Here is an 18,987-nt window from a genome sequence, read left to right as displayed (position 1 = left end):
TCATGTGCATTTTATGAATGTATGTAAGCTATTTGAAACAGAAGATTCCAGGTTTGATTCTCGAGTAAGATGTTTTTTATCTCGCTCAAAATGTTCATACTTCCTTGATGAAACTTTCAGTCGAATTGAATAACAAATTTAGCTTTTACTGAATTTCTTTTAATTTAGATAACGGCTCATTCATATTTTCCCTCTGATGATAAGGAGGTTCTGGCCCTATGACAGTGATGATGTATGTCTAAAGTAGTATATGCTTTACATACAACTAAGATACCAATTTTAAATGGTACACTATCTCATGATGTGTCATAATAGAAAGGTGATTTGACTACAATTCACTTTTCCACTTTTATTTATCTACCAAGAAGCCAAATTATGTTGAACAAAACAAGGCATCTAGAGCACCTTAGGCATCCCCTGCTATAATAATACTATAATATTATTTATATTATTATTGGTCTCTTAATAGTTGTGTACACATGAGGTTTATCGAGCAATTGTCCAGATAAAACACTGTAATTGCCAAAAGAATCTTGGTGTTTTATCAGCAATGTATTTACTTGTCTATTCATTAGTGGTTTCACCGCAGAATCAATTATTTGTGAGTGTAAAATTGATTTAAAGTACAATCAAGAAAACATCTAAGGATGATATTGATTGAACAGAAAATTACCTTGAAGAAAGCAAATTATTATAATAAAGCATTCCATTAAGTTATATTCTTTTTCTTTGTTTTATATTGAAAAATAATTAGTATGAGAATGCGTCAGAAAATGGTAATTATATTATTATAGGGATGTACCTCTAGGTTGGTGGAAGACCTTAAATGACCTTTAACCTGGATGAATGACTGATGGAGGCGAATGTCCTCGTACACCTCCTCCACCTAGTTTAATTACATGTATTTATTTAATATTCACCACGTATTGTTACAAAATAATTATTCTAGGAAGCAAATTTGTTATTACTGTATTCCTAACTTTAAATTACCTTTACTTAAATGAGACATTTTTACTTCAGTTGTCAAAAGGTAAGTACAAATGTAAAACATGCTACTGTCTGCTAGTCAAAATGTAGTCCTATTCATGCCAGAATTATTTTGATAATTTAAAATTTTTCTTGTGTGCATTTTCTAAAAAAAAATATTTTTGATTATTCTTCCAATCTTTTAAAATGATTTTTCTTTTCAAGTTAAATATAATTTTTTTTTATTGAAAATGATAACTTTAGATAAATATAAAAATTGTTGTATGACTGATGTTAATAAATTAGAACAGACAGACAACAGACAGATAATAACATAATAATATAATATAAGAACAGATAATATTTGATGCTAAAACCAGCAATAAGTTTGAAAATTACACTCAATTTCACATTGTTATGCCCTGCCCATTTTCCATCCTATTTAAATTTTTAATGAAAATGTAACGTTTAAATAACAAATTTAGAATTAAATGAATATAAAATCAAGTAATAAATAAATTATTTCAAATATTAATTAATATTAACTAATTAATTGTAACGATTTAATTTATAGTAATTATGACATATAATATTATTTTATTCACAGAACAATGTTTGTTGGTCATTGCGTACAATCAACATATTATGCTTTATATTCTGAGCCATTGATAACATTAGAAAAATGATCCGTGCCTCAAAGAAACTAATTACAAGAATTATTCAAAAGATAACTGCATTAATTTTTGTTAAACAAAACACAATGCATAGGGAACCTGATCCATCAGAAATTTGATCTGTTAAATATTCTAGTTTTCTGATACAAACTTGACTCTATGAAGCAGCTAATGCACTGACTGTAATTCAGCCAGGCTACTCGTCATTCTAAACATGTAATAAACCGGTCATGCATGCTATTATAATGGCAAATGCACGTATCAGGCTCGCTTTGCAGTGGCAAGCGTATGCAGCCGATCGTTCTTCAATCCGCTTTTCGACGTGACTTTCACAGTCATGCTCTATTGATTATCCACGAAACTGATTCTGTGAACATTCATAATAATTTTCTTCAGTTTACAGTTGGAATAATCTAGCACATTCTTAAAACACAATAGTTTTTCATTTATAATCCGAATGTATACTTATTTTAGGGGTTTTTTGTTATTGCCTTTTTTTAATATTCTTTACTACTTCAGCAGGTTTTTTTTTTTTTTTTTAAGATGTATGTCATTTTAATGTCACATAATAGTTATTCATTGTGACCAAAAATTGGATGGGAAAAAAATGATTTACTTGAAAAAAAACTGTAAATTTAAGCAAGCATTTTGGTTGAATTTAACCATTTATTTTGTCATTTATAAGCTAAAGTGATTAACTTTCCTAAAACTACAAAATGGCCTATTCAAAGTCTGATTTTATTAATCTTCATTTTTGTGTAATTATTTTGCTTTTGTTGATGTTGAAAATTGATGTTAACGTGATTCACACAGAGACTGCTCTTACTTATATTATATAGTCTAAATGTTATTGATAGGTAATAATTATGAGTGTGATCTTTTCAATCATGCATAGTAATAAGTACTAGTCATCCATACTAATAGTTCTTGAAAATATTAGTCATAGTAATAAATCATAATTATGGAATTATTCCACTTTTACAAATATATCCATTTTTATCTTCAACATCCAAACCTTCAAACAATATATCTTCAACATCGTTACCATTTCTTTTTAAGCTCTGTCTACACTATCAAACTTTATGTGACAAAATAAATTTGATGTGCCCAATGATGATGTCATATCACTCCCATATTTGGGTATATCACTATCTTGGACACATCACTTTTTTTTGTCTAACTAGTTTGATACTGTAGATAGATTTAATACTTTTTGTTTGTTGAGGTTAATGGTGTCCTCACAACCTTTTTGAATGATCTCACATTTTATCCCTTGTTTGTAACATCACTATTGTTCATAAATGTACTACAAGGCTCATTTATGACACATTTCCCATAATGCATATGTCATGCTTTGCCTAGGCATTGTTTAAATGGTAGTGTCATCTATGAGAATGAAAAGGTGCTGTAGCCCTGTAGTTTAAATACAATACTATCGCTAGTGTTTGGAGAATTTCAAACACAATTATTGCTCTATAGTTTGTGAAGTTTATTACTGTGGAAAAGTTGATAAAATACCCCATTTGTAAAACACAAATCATGTTATACCACTTTTTTGGTCATCGTTGCTAAATCCAAAGTCACTGACAACCTTGATTAAAATTGATTTGATAAACATAAATTAAAAAAATGAACTGATTATGCCAATAAGTGCAAACTATGATTCACTATGAACAAGTGTAATATCTAGGTTATTAAGTTAATCTCTGTAATTTTTTGCAATTTGTGATTCAAGTCTTATTTCTTACTGATTATTTTCTCATTTAACTTATAAAACAGAAATCTTATTCACACAAATTTGTAAAGATTGTACAGTACTTAATAATTGTAAAGCAAAAGTTGTACTCTTTAGATAATAAATTATATTGTGTTCCCATTTTGGTTTTCACTTTTCAGTACAGGTATATCTATTTACAATCTACTTGAATATTATATCTATACTATAGTAAAACTTAACACAAACAATTTTTAGCATATTTTTAATTTTAATATTATTTATTTTATATCTTGACAGAGAAAGAAATAAACACAAAACCAAATCCATTTAATTTATTCCATAATCTTTAATATATTTTAGGGGGATTTTAAAAATACTTTCATTAATCTATGAAAATCAATACATTGGCCTTCAAATCATAATTTACATATTAAAAAAATAGTATATATATACAAATGCAAAGTTATTGCAAAGAGACAATTTAAAAGTCATATTATTTAAAAATTTTGGTTAGCAAATATGTTATGAAATTGTAGTGGTAAATTTAATGTAATATTTTAAATTTGTTTTCAACAATATAACTTTATTCATAGCAAAGGCAACATTAATTTTTTAAACAATTCTATGACCTTTGCAAATTTGTAAAATTGTTTTAAATGAAATTATTTTAATTTGTTTCTGGAATTAGTACTTAAAGCAATGGAATGTTTGAGATTGTAATGTCTTTTTTAATTATTTTAACTTTAAGCTAAATTAATCACTTTAACATTCAATTTAACATGCAACAGTTGGAATTTACTTTCTTATATATAGTTTTAGTTTTCAAGTTTATAAAACATTTTACTAAAAGTTAAGAATGTCTTTGTTCAATGTCAAGTTCAAGTTATTGTGTTTATTACAACATTGCAGGTAAGGCAATTTAAAGAAGTGAATACATTTGATGATGCATTCCACAAACTGTTCAAATACCCAAAATGATTACGTATTGAAACACTGGTGTTTGTGATCCCTTTTTTTTAGTACCACAATCACAAAAATTAGCATCATTTGTCTGACCAGACCATGAGTTAAAGTTGTTGGCTTTTATTTCTTTATACTGGGCAGCCTCTCCAATCAAAGACTGTTGTCTCAGAGTACCACTCAATGGCTGTGTGTAACCCCCTACTAATACACCGGGGTAACCCCCTACTAATACACCGGGGTAACCCCCTACTAATACACCGGGGTAACCCCCTACTAATACACCGGGGTAACCCCCTACTAATACACCAGGGTAACCCCCTACTAATACACCGGGGTAACCCCCTACTCATCTTGAAAGATGTACTAGGTTCTTTAAAGTGCACATGAGCTACTGTTGTGAGAAGAATTGTTCTACCACAGAACCATGGAGAGTGAGTGATCCTCAAACCATTACAGGGAATGTTATGGCTATGGTTAAACATCTTTATAATGATTTTCAACCTTAATCCCACACATAATAATTCCCCTCCTCCCTCCCATATCTCTAAAACATTTTGTAGAAATTTGTTCTGTTGGTCATACTCTCAAATAAAGCCTTGTCTACACAAACTTAATGTGACAACACAAATGTGATGTGCCCATATAACAGACATGATGATGTCATGTCAATACCATTTGGACACATCACACATTTTTTGTCAAACTAATTTGTAAGTATAGACAGAGTTTTAGTTCAGTAAAAACATAGTCAGGAACAAAATACCGTATCTAAGGATATTAATATTACTGTATCTATCTGACCATTAAAAAATGTATAGTCTCCCATGTAATATTAGTTCAGTGTAGTTATGAAATACTATTGATTTTCTGGTTTATATTGTGTGTGTGTGTGTTTGCAGTATAACATATTAATATATTTCAACATTTCCTATGAATATCCTAATTAGTCCATGATTTGTGCAAATTAACAATAATTTTAATTACTGCTATTTATCGGAATAATAAATGAAAAAAAGAAGAAACAATAAACAGTAGTAAAATCCACATTAACAGAATCTAAAAAAAAGAAGCATTTTTATGATTAAAGCTCTGTCTACACTATCAAACTTTATGTGACAACAAAATGTGAAGTGCCCATACAGGGACATGATGATGTCATATCACTACCATATTTGGGTATATCACTACCATATTTGGGCACATCACAAGCTAGTTTGATAGTGTAAACAGAGCTTTAGAAAAGTAAGATTGAAGGTTGGTATAGTAATACTAATAAAATAGTAGATAACTCTTTGGCTATCAATAGAAATGTTATACATAGATCTCCCCTTTAAAGGGTGATTTACGGTCAATATGGTAAATGTTGGTAAATAACCTTTATGAAATTGACTTAATGATTGTCAACTGACAGTTTCTGGAAAAAAACGATATTTTGAAATGACTGTTATGTAATGACAAATTTCTTTAAAATCTTTCTAGTGAAACCAACCAATTGGATCACGGACTAATTATTGAACTTTGGACGAAAGGATTAATTTGGGATACGTTACTTGGTACAGCGTGGGTTCCGTTAATTAATATACGTCAATCCAATAAGGTAAGATCTTGACTTTGTAAAGACTCTGATATTTTGCTAATTACATTAGCACCACTGATTAATAGCATTTGATCAAGGATTAATATTTAACATTAAGGTAATTGATACTGAAGGCATAGCATTTAAATATACACAATTCAATTTATATAGAAAAAAATAAGATAAGATAAGATAAAACTTTATTGTCATGATCACAACAAGGCGAACATGAAATTTGTTTTCCTTGATGCTTATATTACACACACAATTGTCCGATTGGTGGTTTTCTACTTAATCACTTATCCCTTATTAACCCAATAGGTATATTTTTCTATTTTTGCTGTGATCCGTGCTCACTGGACTTACTTGCTGAAATTATTTGTCCAAACCATTTTCATATTTTGTGTTTCCCTCTCTGTCATACACACATAGAGCAAGCCTGACTACAAAATATCTTATTTTGATCATCCAGAAATAAAAGCTACTTCATGAACATATTCCACTTTTTTTATTATTGTTAGTTGGCGAGGAATAGAAAAGACAAAAATAAAGTATTTTAAAAATAAAAACATAAACAAAACAAACAAACAAGTAAAGTTAATAGAGCGAATTTAGAAACTTTTTTTTTTTGGAAAACAAAACGTAACACCAACCTTACTAACATTTGTCATTTGGAAGGTTAGAATAACTAGCAGCCATCTTGTTGTTTCCATCAACTCTACTGGCCTTGCACAATGTTGCTGATAAACATCCGTTTCGCAAACAGCCATGTTGACCATCATTACTACATGCTATGAATGCCATGACCTACTGACCCCTTAAGAATAAACAGATTTTAGGTCATTAGAGCACGAGTATAATTATAAAACGGTTTTGTTTATGGAAAAAAACATATTTAGATTTTTTTAAACCAGGTCCAAAAGTACCAAAATGTTTTATTTTTCGTTTCGTTTTTCTTGTGATTAACCTTTATAATAAGTAGGTCTTATTATTCCTTGACCTGACACTAAGCTAGGCCGTGTTTTCCTCTTGTAGTTGGCAATTTACAAAAACAGTTTGATATTATGGTGACTATCCTTTATTGTGAATTATCGATTGTAACTTTTAAAAACACATTAATTGTTCTAAATGCAGATATTTGTGGAACATTGCAGTGGGCCCTCTATGTTAAGCTTGACAGACAATTACATAGCCTATATCATACAAAAATTGTAGATGTCAATAATAGTATAGTTATAAGTATATCTGGCACCATGCTGGTTTTTCATTCGCATTCATTGGCTACAAGTTAATAATTAAATTCATACATTTTTTTTAAATTGATATCTATGTTAAGCTTGGCAGTAGACAACACTATAGCCTATAGCAAACACAGATTGTAGATGTCAATAATTGTATAGTTGTATTATATCTCAAAGTACACATTAGGCATCATACTGGTTTCATTGGCTATAAGTGTTTTTTTTTTAATTGATATTTTAGAATATTTTAAGATTCTTTTTTTTTTCTTTTTGTTTTGTATGGATATTGAGGATCCAAAGTAAAGTGAAAGAATATAAAAATAGCTAAATTTATCATAAATTTGTAATGCATAAATTTTCTATTTCCATTTCTCCTAACATACAGTATGAAACCCAAACATCAAGACATGTCTTAACTTTATTTTCTTTTCTTCACATTTAGTCCCTATATGTGATCTATCAGTCTATGGTGCACTATGTAACTACCAATATAGACACAGTGCTGTAAACCCTGACATGGCAATCCTTTATGGTAGTCACTCATTTCAAATCTCTAATAGGTTAGTCTGTGTTGTAACTTCTAATGGTTTTTCTTTTACCGTTCTATAGGAAGGTGATGGAGAATGGTTATCTTTAGATCGAGAGGTGGAAATGAAAAATGGTCACATTACAGGAACAAGTAATCCAACCGGTCACACTGTTTTAATTGATGCCCGTTTTGAACTGCCAACAGGTACGGTATACTTTATACAGTTAAATGATATAATATTGAATATATTGGAAATGTGTGATTCATTTTTTTATGTATGGTATAAAATGTGATAAATTGAGTTTTATTCAAGAAAGTCAGTTTTTTTTTTTTTATGTTTTTACGTTGAGTATTAGTCGTCCTAGTTTCTTCAAGGGCAACATTATACAAAACGTGTTGTTGAATAGATTGTTTAGTGAAAAATAGATATTATAGCAAAGTAGTGTTATTGTTATATTTTTACAAGCATTCATTTAGTCAATGTGTAATCAATAAACGAAAAAAAGGGAAAGAAATTTACATTGAGAAAATTGTTTCAACAAAACATTTGAAAATCAATAAAACAAATTACACAACCTGAATACGATATATAAAAATATAGATAGTCTTATACTATAACAACTACAAATTTAAGCATATTTTATATTGGTGATTAATTCTGTCATAATAGATGACCTAGTTTTTGCTTGGCTCAAGTTCAATATTGTTTGTGCAAGAAAGTAATATAGTTAATTTAGCTAGGTTCGTTAAAACATGGCAGTTAATTAACACTCAAACATAAATAAAGTGTTTTCTTCTCAGCAATGTACATACTTTATACCCTTTCCATCACTGCATTTTCAGTCAGGTTGTATGTCTCCAAAATTATGATATCTTTAAGTGTTCATCCGTCACATATATAAAAGGTCGTTATATTGACCTCGGATGAAATTTGCAATGTTTATGTTATTGATTTTTTTATTTGAGTTTTTAAATACATATGATAAATGGACTTGGTAAAAGATTATTCATTTTCAAGTTGACCAAAGTTACGTTTCAAACTAATATGAAAACTCTGTCGAATCCTTGTAAAACTAGTATCCATACTGTTTTTACAGGGGAGGCTCCATGCAGTAGTGCTAAGGGATCCCATTTTGTTTGTCCTCTGCGGCTCTGCCCCTATTGTATAGTTTAATTCTCTTTTAAATTGTAACCTAGTATTCATTTATTGAGATATTTTATTTTTCTGTATGATCACACCTGTAATTTTGTAATGTATTTTGAATAAAGGATGATATTTTGACTATATTAGCGCATCCCAGATCTGCCCAGCTAATTAGGTGTTATTTTGTTGTAACTTTAATATTTACCATAAAAAAACTTATTTTACATTTGCTATCTATTGGCAATTAAACAATGTTTAATATTTGAATAGTACGGTACTTAAATTGTCCTGTATGTGGAACTTTTGAAAACTTTATTGCACTTATCTTGGGTAATATCTCATAGTACAAAGTGAGATTTGGATAACTATAGCTATAACTATAGTCAGTGACTCATAGTATATTTTTTATGGTTGATGTAAAAGTTTTTCAGTTTGTACCATTAATAGTTAGTATACTGTAGATCTACTATTAAGTGGGCACTTTTTCTACAATCCAGCCCTATTCAATGGACACATCATTACGAAAACACTTCGTTACAGATCCTGATATGTGTCCACAATTCACTGACATTTTGTTACTGGTTTTACTTAGCAAAATTATAATTTATTTTATGTAACATGCTGCTTTATTTTAAGTATATATTTTTTATTTTGCCATGCTTTAGGTAAAGCCACAGACACTACTAAAGGTACAAGCTATTTATGGTTTAACCTAATTATTTATATACTTTTAAATACTATAGATCCTTACCTGTCACTATTTTTCTGCAGTGTTTTATATTAAAACTAATTAAGACAAATATTTTACCATTTTATTATCTCACTGTATATCTATGTAATACTTAATTTTGTACCTTGTTTTCTATGTTTATTCTTGTATAGCAATTAATTTTTTTATTAGTTATATCCGTATTACTTGTTTTATATACCATTGTCGCATTTAAGCGGAGGTCTAATAGATTGTTTTAAAACGTATATTGTCGTTTTACGCTATAAGCATACTATGGTTTTTTGTTATCCCAACCTTATAATAGTTTAGGGCAATGCGCAAATTTACTATTGCGATATATCATTCAATCACTCACAAACAAAACAGCTAAAAAATATTATTATTAGAAGATAATGATGTACAGTATTTATGAATACCAATTTTAATTAAAATAAATATAGAATTTACAAGAGTTAAGCCCTGTTGACACCTGCACAAATGTTGGTCCTACATGGCCATGCATGGGAAGTTGCGGGACATGCGGGATAATGCTTGAAAGGTAGTGAAATTGTAAACGGGGCATTCAAGCAATAGTATTGGTAGTAGTAGTAAATTTGAATTTCCATCTTGTACAAATTATGATGTCTGCTTAGTTTGATGTGACTTGATATTTTGTACCTTTTATGTACCTTGTTTATTTTAAATCCTTATTTTGTACTGTTTATTAATAATTATTTTAAATCCTTATATTTTACTGTTTATTAATAATTATTTTTAATCCTTATATTTTACTGTTTATTAATAATTATTCTTTGTTTTTACAGTAGTAAATCTGTTAAACATTTACTTTAAAAAAAATGTTCTTGGTTTTGTTTTTGTAATAGCAATAGATATAATTATGCCATATTTTATATGTATTTGTGTTATTTTTCTTTTACTTGATTCGAGATAAATTATTATTTTGTAATAAAATAAAGTTACAAATACATTTGTCTTTAATGGTATTCTATAAATACTTAAAAGATAAGATTAAATAAAATAAAATAAAACTACTTGTACAACATTCTAAAATAAAAAGCTTATTGCAGCTTGTACTTAAAAGTAAAATGTTCAAAGAAAGTTAAAAAAAGTTTAAGAAAGAATTTATATGATATGATTCTATTCTCAAGATTGTCAAGACAGTTAGTTATAGTTATTTACATTTCAGAGATTGTTTGTCATTGAAAAATAACAAAAATGTTTACATAGCTTTTGTCATTTGAAATCCATCACAACGGAATACAGCTATATGTGATTTATGAATTTTATGATATACATTCATAAATTATATCATAAAAACTTAAATGTTTTTTTTTCAGATTTTGAAGCTCAAGAAACAGAAAGCATTAAGTATAAAGTAATAAATGATATTATGGAGCAAGAAATAATAAAGGAACAGCCCTATAAGACAGGCAACAGGGAGTTTTCAGAGGGTATGTGCTATACATTTATAAAAAACAAATGTCCAAAAAATGTGGGGGAAAAAGTCTGGTGCGTTACCAGATAATGTGAAAAAATACCTTTAAAACCCTTTAATATTTCATATTGAGCACAGTATATTTCGTGCCTAGCTTACCTGGAAAAACCGACAATAGCCCATGCTCTCCAGATACGAACAGTTACACTTCTAATCCATAATGGACTAGTCTGCAATATTGTCTAAATGGGAACAGAAAAAGATAAAATTTACTAAATGCTTGCAACAATAGCCTACGGTATATATCTATATTAAGATTGATAACAAACAAAATTAAAACCCATTTTTACTTTACAAATATAGATTAGATATCTTGTTCATGGTAGATGTTTATTCAGTGTCAAACTTGTTAATTGATGTTTTTTTTATAGCAGAAGACAGTGATTATACAAGTGATGTAAACTCAAGTCCATCACACCATCATCATCACAGACACTTAGGACGATACGTTGATGACTACACTGCAGGTCCTGGAAGCTATAGTTATGAAAGGAATATGGTAAGTATTGGTTCTTGTTTAAGAATACTAACTGATTCTCACTCCTCATACCAGGGAAGAGTGAGTGAGATGTGGTAAGTGTTGTTGCTTAGTAGGGGTGTTTAAGAATACTGACGGATTCTCACTCCTCATACCAGGGAAGAGTGAGTGAGATGTGGTAAGTGTTGTTGCTTAGTAGGGGTGTTTAAGAATACTGACTGATTCTCACTCCTCACACCAGGGAAGAGTGAGTGAGATGTGGTAAGTGTTGTTCCTTAGTAGGGGTGTTTAAGAATACTGACTGGTTCTCATTCCTCACACCAGGGAAGAGTGAGTGAGATGTGGTAAGTATTGTTCTTTAGTAGGGGTGTTTAAGAATACTGACTGGTTCTCATTCCTCACACCAGGGAAGAGTGAGTGAGATGTGGTAAGTGTTGTTCCTTAGTAGGGGTGTTTAAGAATACTGACTGATTCTCACTCATCACACCAGGGAAGAGTGAGTGAGATATGGTAAGTATTGTTTCTTAGTAGGGGTGTTTAAGAATACTAACTGGTTCTCACTCATCACACCAGGGAAGAGTGAGTGAGATATGGTAAGTATTGTTCCTTAGTAGGGGTGTTTAAGAATACTGACTGATTCTCACTCCTCACACCAGGGAAGAGTGAGTGATATGTCGTAAGTGTTGTTCCTTAGTAGGGGTGTTTAAGAATACTGACCGATTCTCACTCCTCACACCAGGGAAGAGTGAGTGAGATGTGGTAAGTATTGTTTCTTAGTAGGGGTGTTTAGAATACTAACTGGTTCTCACTCATCACACCAGGGAAGAGTGAGTGAGATGTGGTAAGTGTTGTTCCTTAGTAGGGGTGTTTAGAATACTGACCGATTCTCACTCCTCACACCAGGGAAGAGTGAGTGAGATGTTGTAAGTATTGTTCCTTAGTAGTGGTGTTTAAGAATACTGACCGATTCTCACTCCTCACACCAGGGAAGAGTGAGTGAGATATGGTAAGTATTGTTCTTTAGTAGGGGTGTTTAGAATACTGACCGATTCTCACTCCTCACACCAGGGAAGAGTGAGTGAGATATGGTAAGTATTGTTCCTTAGTAAAGGTGTTTAGAATACTGACCGATTCTCACTCCTCACACCAGGGAAGAGTGAGTGAGATGTGGTAAGTATTGTTCCTTAGTAAGGGTGTTTAAGAATACTGACTGGTTCTCACTCCTCACACCAGGGAAGAGTGAGTGATATGTCGTAAGTGTTGTTCCTTATTAGTGGTGTTTAAGAATACTGACTGATTCTAACTCCTAACTATATCTTTCATGTCTTTCTAAGTAGGAATGAAATTAGTAATTTTAAACAAAAAAGATTGGCTATCAATTTTCTAGGCACTGGATATATGATCCTAAGATAATAATTTGTTTCTTACTAAACAAAAAAAGAGAAAGCAAAGGAAAGTCAAGGCTTTATGGGAGAGATTCCAGTAGGGAGATGAATTGTAAATCCAGAATAAGCTTCGAGTATACAGTTATCATTTCTGTGAAATATAATATTTTGTGTCCTCTATAATTTTGAAATTATATGCTCAATGATCAGGTACTGTTATAAATAAACATGGATATTAGTGATACATACTAGATATGACATCTGAAGAGGGCAGCAGATTCAAATTTTAAAGTATTTGTAGAATATACAGTATAGCAGTATTTCTGCCTTTGTTGTTGATTTGTGTTTCACTGAGTAATGGTTCCTTTTCACATTGAAATCATTTTACTTTCTGTATTTTGCAAGCTTACATTGTCTGCTTTTGTGTGAATGGATGCTATGAGGAACTTTCTCAATTTCCAATGTTGTTCTACTTGTTTGGAACCTGGTGAAAATTGTTGTTACCAATTTTCATAACATTTTCTTTCAATTTGTTTTTAAACTTTAGCACTACGATTCAAGATACCACGACACGAGTAGAAGAAGTTCAGCAGATCCGCACGCTTATTCTCGCAAAAGCAATTCTCCCGAACATGGTAGGAACGATTACTATGAGAATGACTATCCTCATTCGTACGATATACCTCATTACCAGGGAAGCTACAAATCTAGTTCTTATGTAGATGACGATCCAAGACGTAACAGTGACATCTGCAGAGACTATCCCAGCTATCCAGAGGACGTTGCGGATGTGTATGCCAGTCAGGAGAAATTTGACAGCATACGATATCGCGAACAGCAGTATGAACCTGATAATTATGAGGATTCGTACCCAGAGGATGCGTATTCAAAAGGCTATCAAGAAGACGCTTACTCATCGCGTCATGAACTTCAACAGTACAACGATGATTACGTAGACGGTTTACAAATGTATCCGTATTACTCACGCGAAGATATGCATGTTAAAGACTATTATCGCGAGGACGATTACCCGATAAGTAGGCAGCATGATGATCATCGAGGTTACGATAGCCAGAACGATTATAATAGAACGATAACGCGGTATGATTGGAAAGATGATATCAACCCGCATATGCACCACCAGGAAAATGATGCTCCCTCGCACGTTGACTATTACAATGATTACGGTCGGTCGACGCAGGACATTCACCGAAATTACCACACTGAAAGCTACGTCCAGGATTCGTACGTATCGGATATGTATCCCAAAAGGAACCATGATCCTGGGATTGACAAGCAGCTTCAGCCGTTTTCAGACAGCCTTGGTAGTATTGAAGAACCAACCCGTAGTGATGTTGAATCCGATGGAAGCTTCAGTAAAAATAGATACGAAAAGGGTATTGTTCCCGTCAATGAAAGTTACAGTGGAATTGGAAGCAAACACTCTCTTGCCACAGATAGGTACAGTATGCTTGCGTTCTGTTTCACACAAGTTATGTTTAGTACACTTAAAAGAGTAGTTGACAAACCATAGTTTTCTAATGTATTTTTAAAAACTTTTAGCCCAAGAAGTAGCCGAATGTCTTCTCCTAGGGCTAGCCGCTCAGAGCTGCACAGCCAAGAGGACTGCCTAGGACTGCAGGAGCCACTGGAACCAGATGAGGATGAATTTGTGCCTAAAAGTGAGGCTATTAAGAGTCAATGGAGTAAAGGCATGCATAATATTCGCAAAATGCAACCCAATGTAAGTACAGTAATATTTTGTTCTTAATTCTTTCTCAATTTTCTATATGTTGTCTTGTCTTAATTGGTATAAAAAACTGCAAAGTATCCTGAAATTGATTATTGATGAACGTGTGTGTGGGGGCACTCTACATCTCTGACAGATGATGCGGTGATTCTTGTCTTGTTTACCTTTTCTTTCCTGGTTTTGATCAATTCTAATTGTGGACTGGTCATTTGCATTTGCTAAAGGTGAAAACTGGTTAGTCAAGATGGTTGGAACTTGTACATATTGTTTGATCCATTTCTGACCTGAAAGAAGGCTACTTCCTTGTAAAATTAACCCATTCAGCTTTTATTTTTGAATTTTCATGTAAAATATTGAAGATCTATGTTAATTATTTGTTATTGCTCTAGAATTCATTCTATAATTAGAAACTTTGTCATAATCAATAAAATAGTTTGACGTCATCGTTTGAAATTAAATCATGATTTGAATATACAGTAGTGCCTTATACTATTATAGCTTTTGACCTATAGAACCGTCTTGATTGAAATGGAAAACAAAAAGGTTACACCAAACAATTATTACTAGGCCTATAATTATGACACATTTTACAATTTAATGTCTTGTGCTTTTGATTTAATATTTTGAGAGCCTGTTCATGCCTAGGCCTAGTGACTAGTGATTGTTCCAATAGTACTAATCTAATTTTAGAATTACCCGATAACAGAAACGTTGTTTAATTTAATTATCTATATTAACATTTATCATTGACATGTGAATACAAAAACTAACCTGAGCATATAAGTTTTTTGAATACTGCCCTCTACAGATTCAGGTAGAGTATATTGAATGCATTATAAATTTGTACTGTATATTTAAACAATTTTTTTAACATGTGATCAATAGAAAAAAATAATTGAAAATGCATTGTGTAAACAAACTAAAAAATAAGTTATGAATACAGTAACTTCATGTTTGCATTAAAATTATATAGGAAATTAGATATCTGAATAGATCCTAAAATATAGTATGTGATGTTTTATATTGGAACACACAAAGTGTATTGTTGCCATTTGATTGGCTGTTTTTTCTTCTAAGAATTGTGTGTGATGCACTAGGCTGTTGAATGATACATGTTTGAAAATTAATCTGTAGTCGGTACTGTAACTGCTCAACTCAAGATCCACTGTTTTGAATCGCCTAGCCTCAAACTTGTTATTCATATTGATCTATAATAAAAGTTTATTTTAGAAAAGTATTATATAAAACAAATAACAAATATTTTTGCATTGGTTAAATGTAGAGAATATTTTCATTCGTTAAAAGCCTGACTGTCTTTTTTAAAATTCTCCCCGTTTATCTCCTAAACTTTCATAATTTGTATACCATATATTAGCTGATCACTTAACCCATATTAAATCGTGTGTCATTACAATTTGCACAACTGTGGCGGTTTGTCTAATCTAGTGCAGGTAATTGTTGTCGTATTCTCATCTAATACACAAATATTAGCACAGGTGTATCTTGTTTTTAGTGATGTATTTTAGGCCTCTTCTACGAGGTATTTCAAGTCGCAGAAACAGATTTTTACTAAGATTCTGAAAGGCAATAGAAACCAAGTTTGAATGAATCTGCTCCTGTTTCCTATCGCTCACAATATTCAATAAAAACAGTTTCCAAAAATCTGCCATGGGCAGGTCTAATGATAATGACCTTATTTTGAAAATTACAATAAAATTATGGCCTACGATGTAAAAGATCAACATTAAGCTCAGTACTTCTGAGTCTTGTAACTGTTACTCTGACGTATCCGTGCCTCCTGGGAAGAAAATCAATATAGGTTGACAAAATTTACATATTTTGTCAATAAAGGTATTTACCAACAGAACGTAATTTTTCTAATAATGCTATACAATTATTATAACACTTAAAACTTTAATGAAGAGTAATTAGTAGTTTTTGTAATGTCACATCACGATGATTTGACACAAAATATTTGTGAGTGATTTTTTGACATTCGGTTGTTGTCATATATTGACATACATCATTAGGTACATCAGCCAACTAGTACACATAAACACCTTTATTCACTCTAATTGTAGATATTCTGTGAAAACTAAATCCGTAAAAGGTTCAATCAATTCTCTTAGGATTGAAATCTTATAGGATAACGTAAAGAAAAAGAACACTAGTCCTGAGAGCTTTTATATACTGCATAAATAACGATTACAAAATGGTTTTCGCAGTTAACGACAGCACATAGTGTTGTTATTCATATGGGTATATGCTAGATTTTTTTTTTCAATAACATTTGAATTTAGTATATTTGGTTGTGAAAGGTTTTACTACATTTGAGTAAGATGTGATATAATAGGGGTTTGACATTCGAGCCTGAGACTAGGTCATTCTGTAAGTTGGAATTTCTATAACATACGGTAGTGATATACATGGGCATGGGTATATTGCTCGAAGATGACGAATTCAAACTGTATAGAGCCTGGCAAAACTGCCTGAAAAAATATGTATAAACTGTTTGATTCCATTTGGTTAATAACCTTTAGAGCACACAATTTGAGAACTTTTTAAAATAATTATCTTACTATTTTTCTTCTTCTTTCTGGACACTTCAAGATACAAATCTGCAGGTTTCTCTCCTTTATCTTGTGTCCTTTTCTTCCCGTCCTTTGTCCTTGTCTTCCCGTCCTTTGTCCTTGTATTATTTTTTCATATTCTTCTCTTAGTTTATTTAGTATGTAGTGATAAATGTTGATGTATTGTATTTTGTTCTATTATTACATGATCAAGAAATAAACATGTATATTACATATACATGTGCATTATATATAAATCCAAAGGCAAATTACTGACAAAAAATGACAATGCTGTGGGTATCAGTGGCTGGATCTTAACGGAGATACAAAAAAAAAGCGCAAAAGCTAAATCAAAACGATAAAGTAAACAGCCAGAAAAGTTAGCAGAGCTTTCGGGCAACACTAGCCCTTCATCAGTGCAAGTGAGGGAATTTGGATAAAGTCATAGCATAAGAGTTGGCAAGTGCTGCCTGGGTGGACAGGAATAAAAGAAATATAACAATAGAAACAGTGCATTACATATACATACAGTATGATATTGCGCATTACCGGTATACAATTTCATGCCACATTACAAGTAATTTAATTTTTCATTGCATCATAGGCTACTAATACAGCGTTTTTATACAGTAGCCTAGTATCTAGATGTTAATAAAAATAATACTATGTAACAACCTACATAAACTGAACATGAATGTAACATGTATCTTCTTGGTTACTACTATGTGATCTTAATTTCAAACTCTGCCATACAACATTTTGAAATGTTATCTTTTAAGTTGTTCAACACATTATCAATAGTCTACTAGGAGTTAACATGAAACCGACTGATGTTGCAAGTTGTATTCATTTATGAATTCAATATAGAGACATTTAATGCAGTAAATATACCTGATCATCTTGAGCATTATCTGAATCAAACTTGAATTGAAGCTCTGTCTACACTATCAAACTTGATATAGAAAAAAAAATGTGATTTTTTTTGTCAAACTTAAACATGATGATGTCATATCACTACCATATTTGGCATATCACTGCTATATTTGGGCACATCACATTTTTTTGTCAAAAATTGTTTGATTCAGAGAGCATATGGTGCAGTGTGTTGGACGTTGGGCTGCTGATTGTGAGTTCAAGTTCAATGCTTGTCGCAATGTGTCCTTAAGCAAGACACTTTACTTGCAGTTGCCTCTCTCAAACCATATATGTTCATATAATATGCAAATAAATTCTGATTAAAATCACTGTGATTCAATATTTTAAACTTTGAAAAATAAATATTAAAAATCGGAATTGTTTTAATTCAGAGTTTGTTTAATACATTGATAAACAAATCATTTATAATATTTAATATAAAAAAAGCACAATTCAATGAAATAATCTTTTACTTTATTAAACAATAATAATATTATAGTTTAATTTACTTGGATTAATTACATGTACTAGATGGTACGCTCGCTTCGCTCGCGTACCATCTAGGTCGTGCCCACATATGGTTCTCGAATACATAGTAATTTCAGCGTAAAAAAACTGGCGATTTCAAATCGTAGGCCTACGTACCGCATGACTATAAAACATTTATTTATGTATTTATGTAGTCAACCAAAATTAGCACCGTGCGAATTACTTCCAAAAGAGAAACTTCTCACAAAATGAGTCCAAATGTTCGATTTGGACTCATTTAAACAAACCCAATTTGTATTTTGTATCAAACATTATTGAGGGTTGGGGTTTTTTTTTTAATAGGCCTATAAACAATATAACCCTAA

The 18,987-nt window shown here is 31.2% G+C and overlaps 1 protein-coding gene across 10 annotated transcripts in view; it reads left to right on the top strand.

Annotated features, from left to right (window-relative positions):
- LOC140062288 (protein unc-13 homolog B-like) overlaps positions 1-18,987 on the top strand; it is a 130,015-nt gene that overhangs the window by 30,595 nt on the left and 80,433 nt on the right. For 8 of the 10 annotated variants that reach the window (XM_072108438.1, XM_072108437.1, XM_072108440.1 and 5 more), the window contains 7 exons: positions 5,800-5,917; positions 7,747-7,870; positions 9,476-9,499; positions 10,878-10,991; positions 11,407-11,534; positions 13,446-14,359; positions 14,462-14,642. In XM_072108438.1, the coding sequence (XP_071964539.1) occupies positions 5,800-5,917; positions 7,747-7,870; positions 9,476-9,499; positions 10,878-10,991; positions 11,407-11,534; positions 13,446-14,359; positions 14,462-14,642 (1,603 nt within the window). The remainder of the gene's footprint in view (positions 1-5,799; positions 5,918-7,746; positions 7,871-9,475; positions 9,500-10,877; positions 10,992-11,406; positions 11,535-13,445; positions 14,360-14,461; positions 14,643-18,987) is intronic. The other 2 variants (XM_072108435.1, XM_072108436.1) reach the window with 2 other exon arrangements.

Source organism: Antedon mediterranea, chromosome 11, assembly GCF_964355755.1.
Source record: "Antedon mediterranea chromosome 11, ecAntMedi1.1, whole genome shotgun sequence".
NCBI classification, from domain to species: Eukaryota; Metazoa; Echinodermata; class Crinoidea; order Comatulida; family Antedonidae; genus Antedon; species Antedon mediterranea.
The sequence above is the reverse complement of the archived record's forward strand: the minus strand, read 5'-3'. Positions and strand labels throughout refer to the sequence as shown.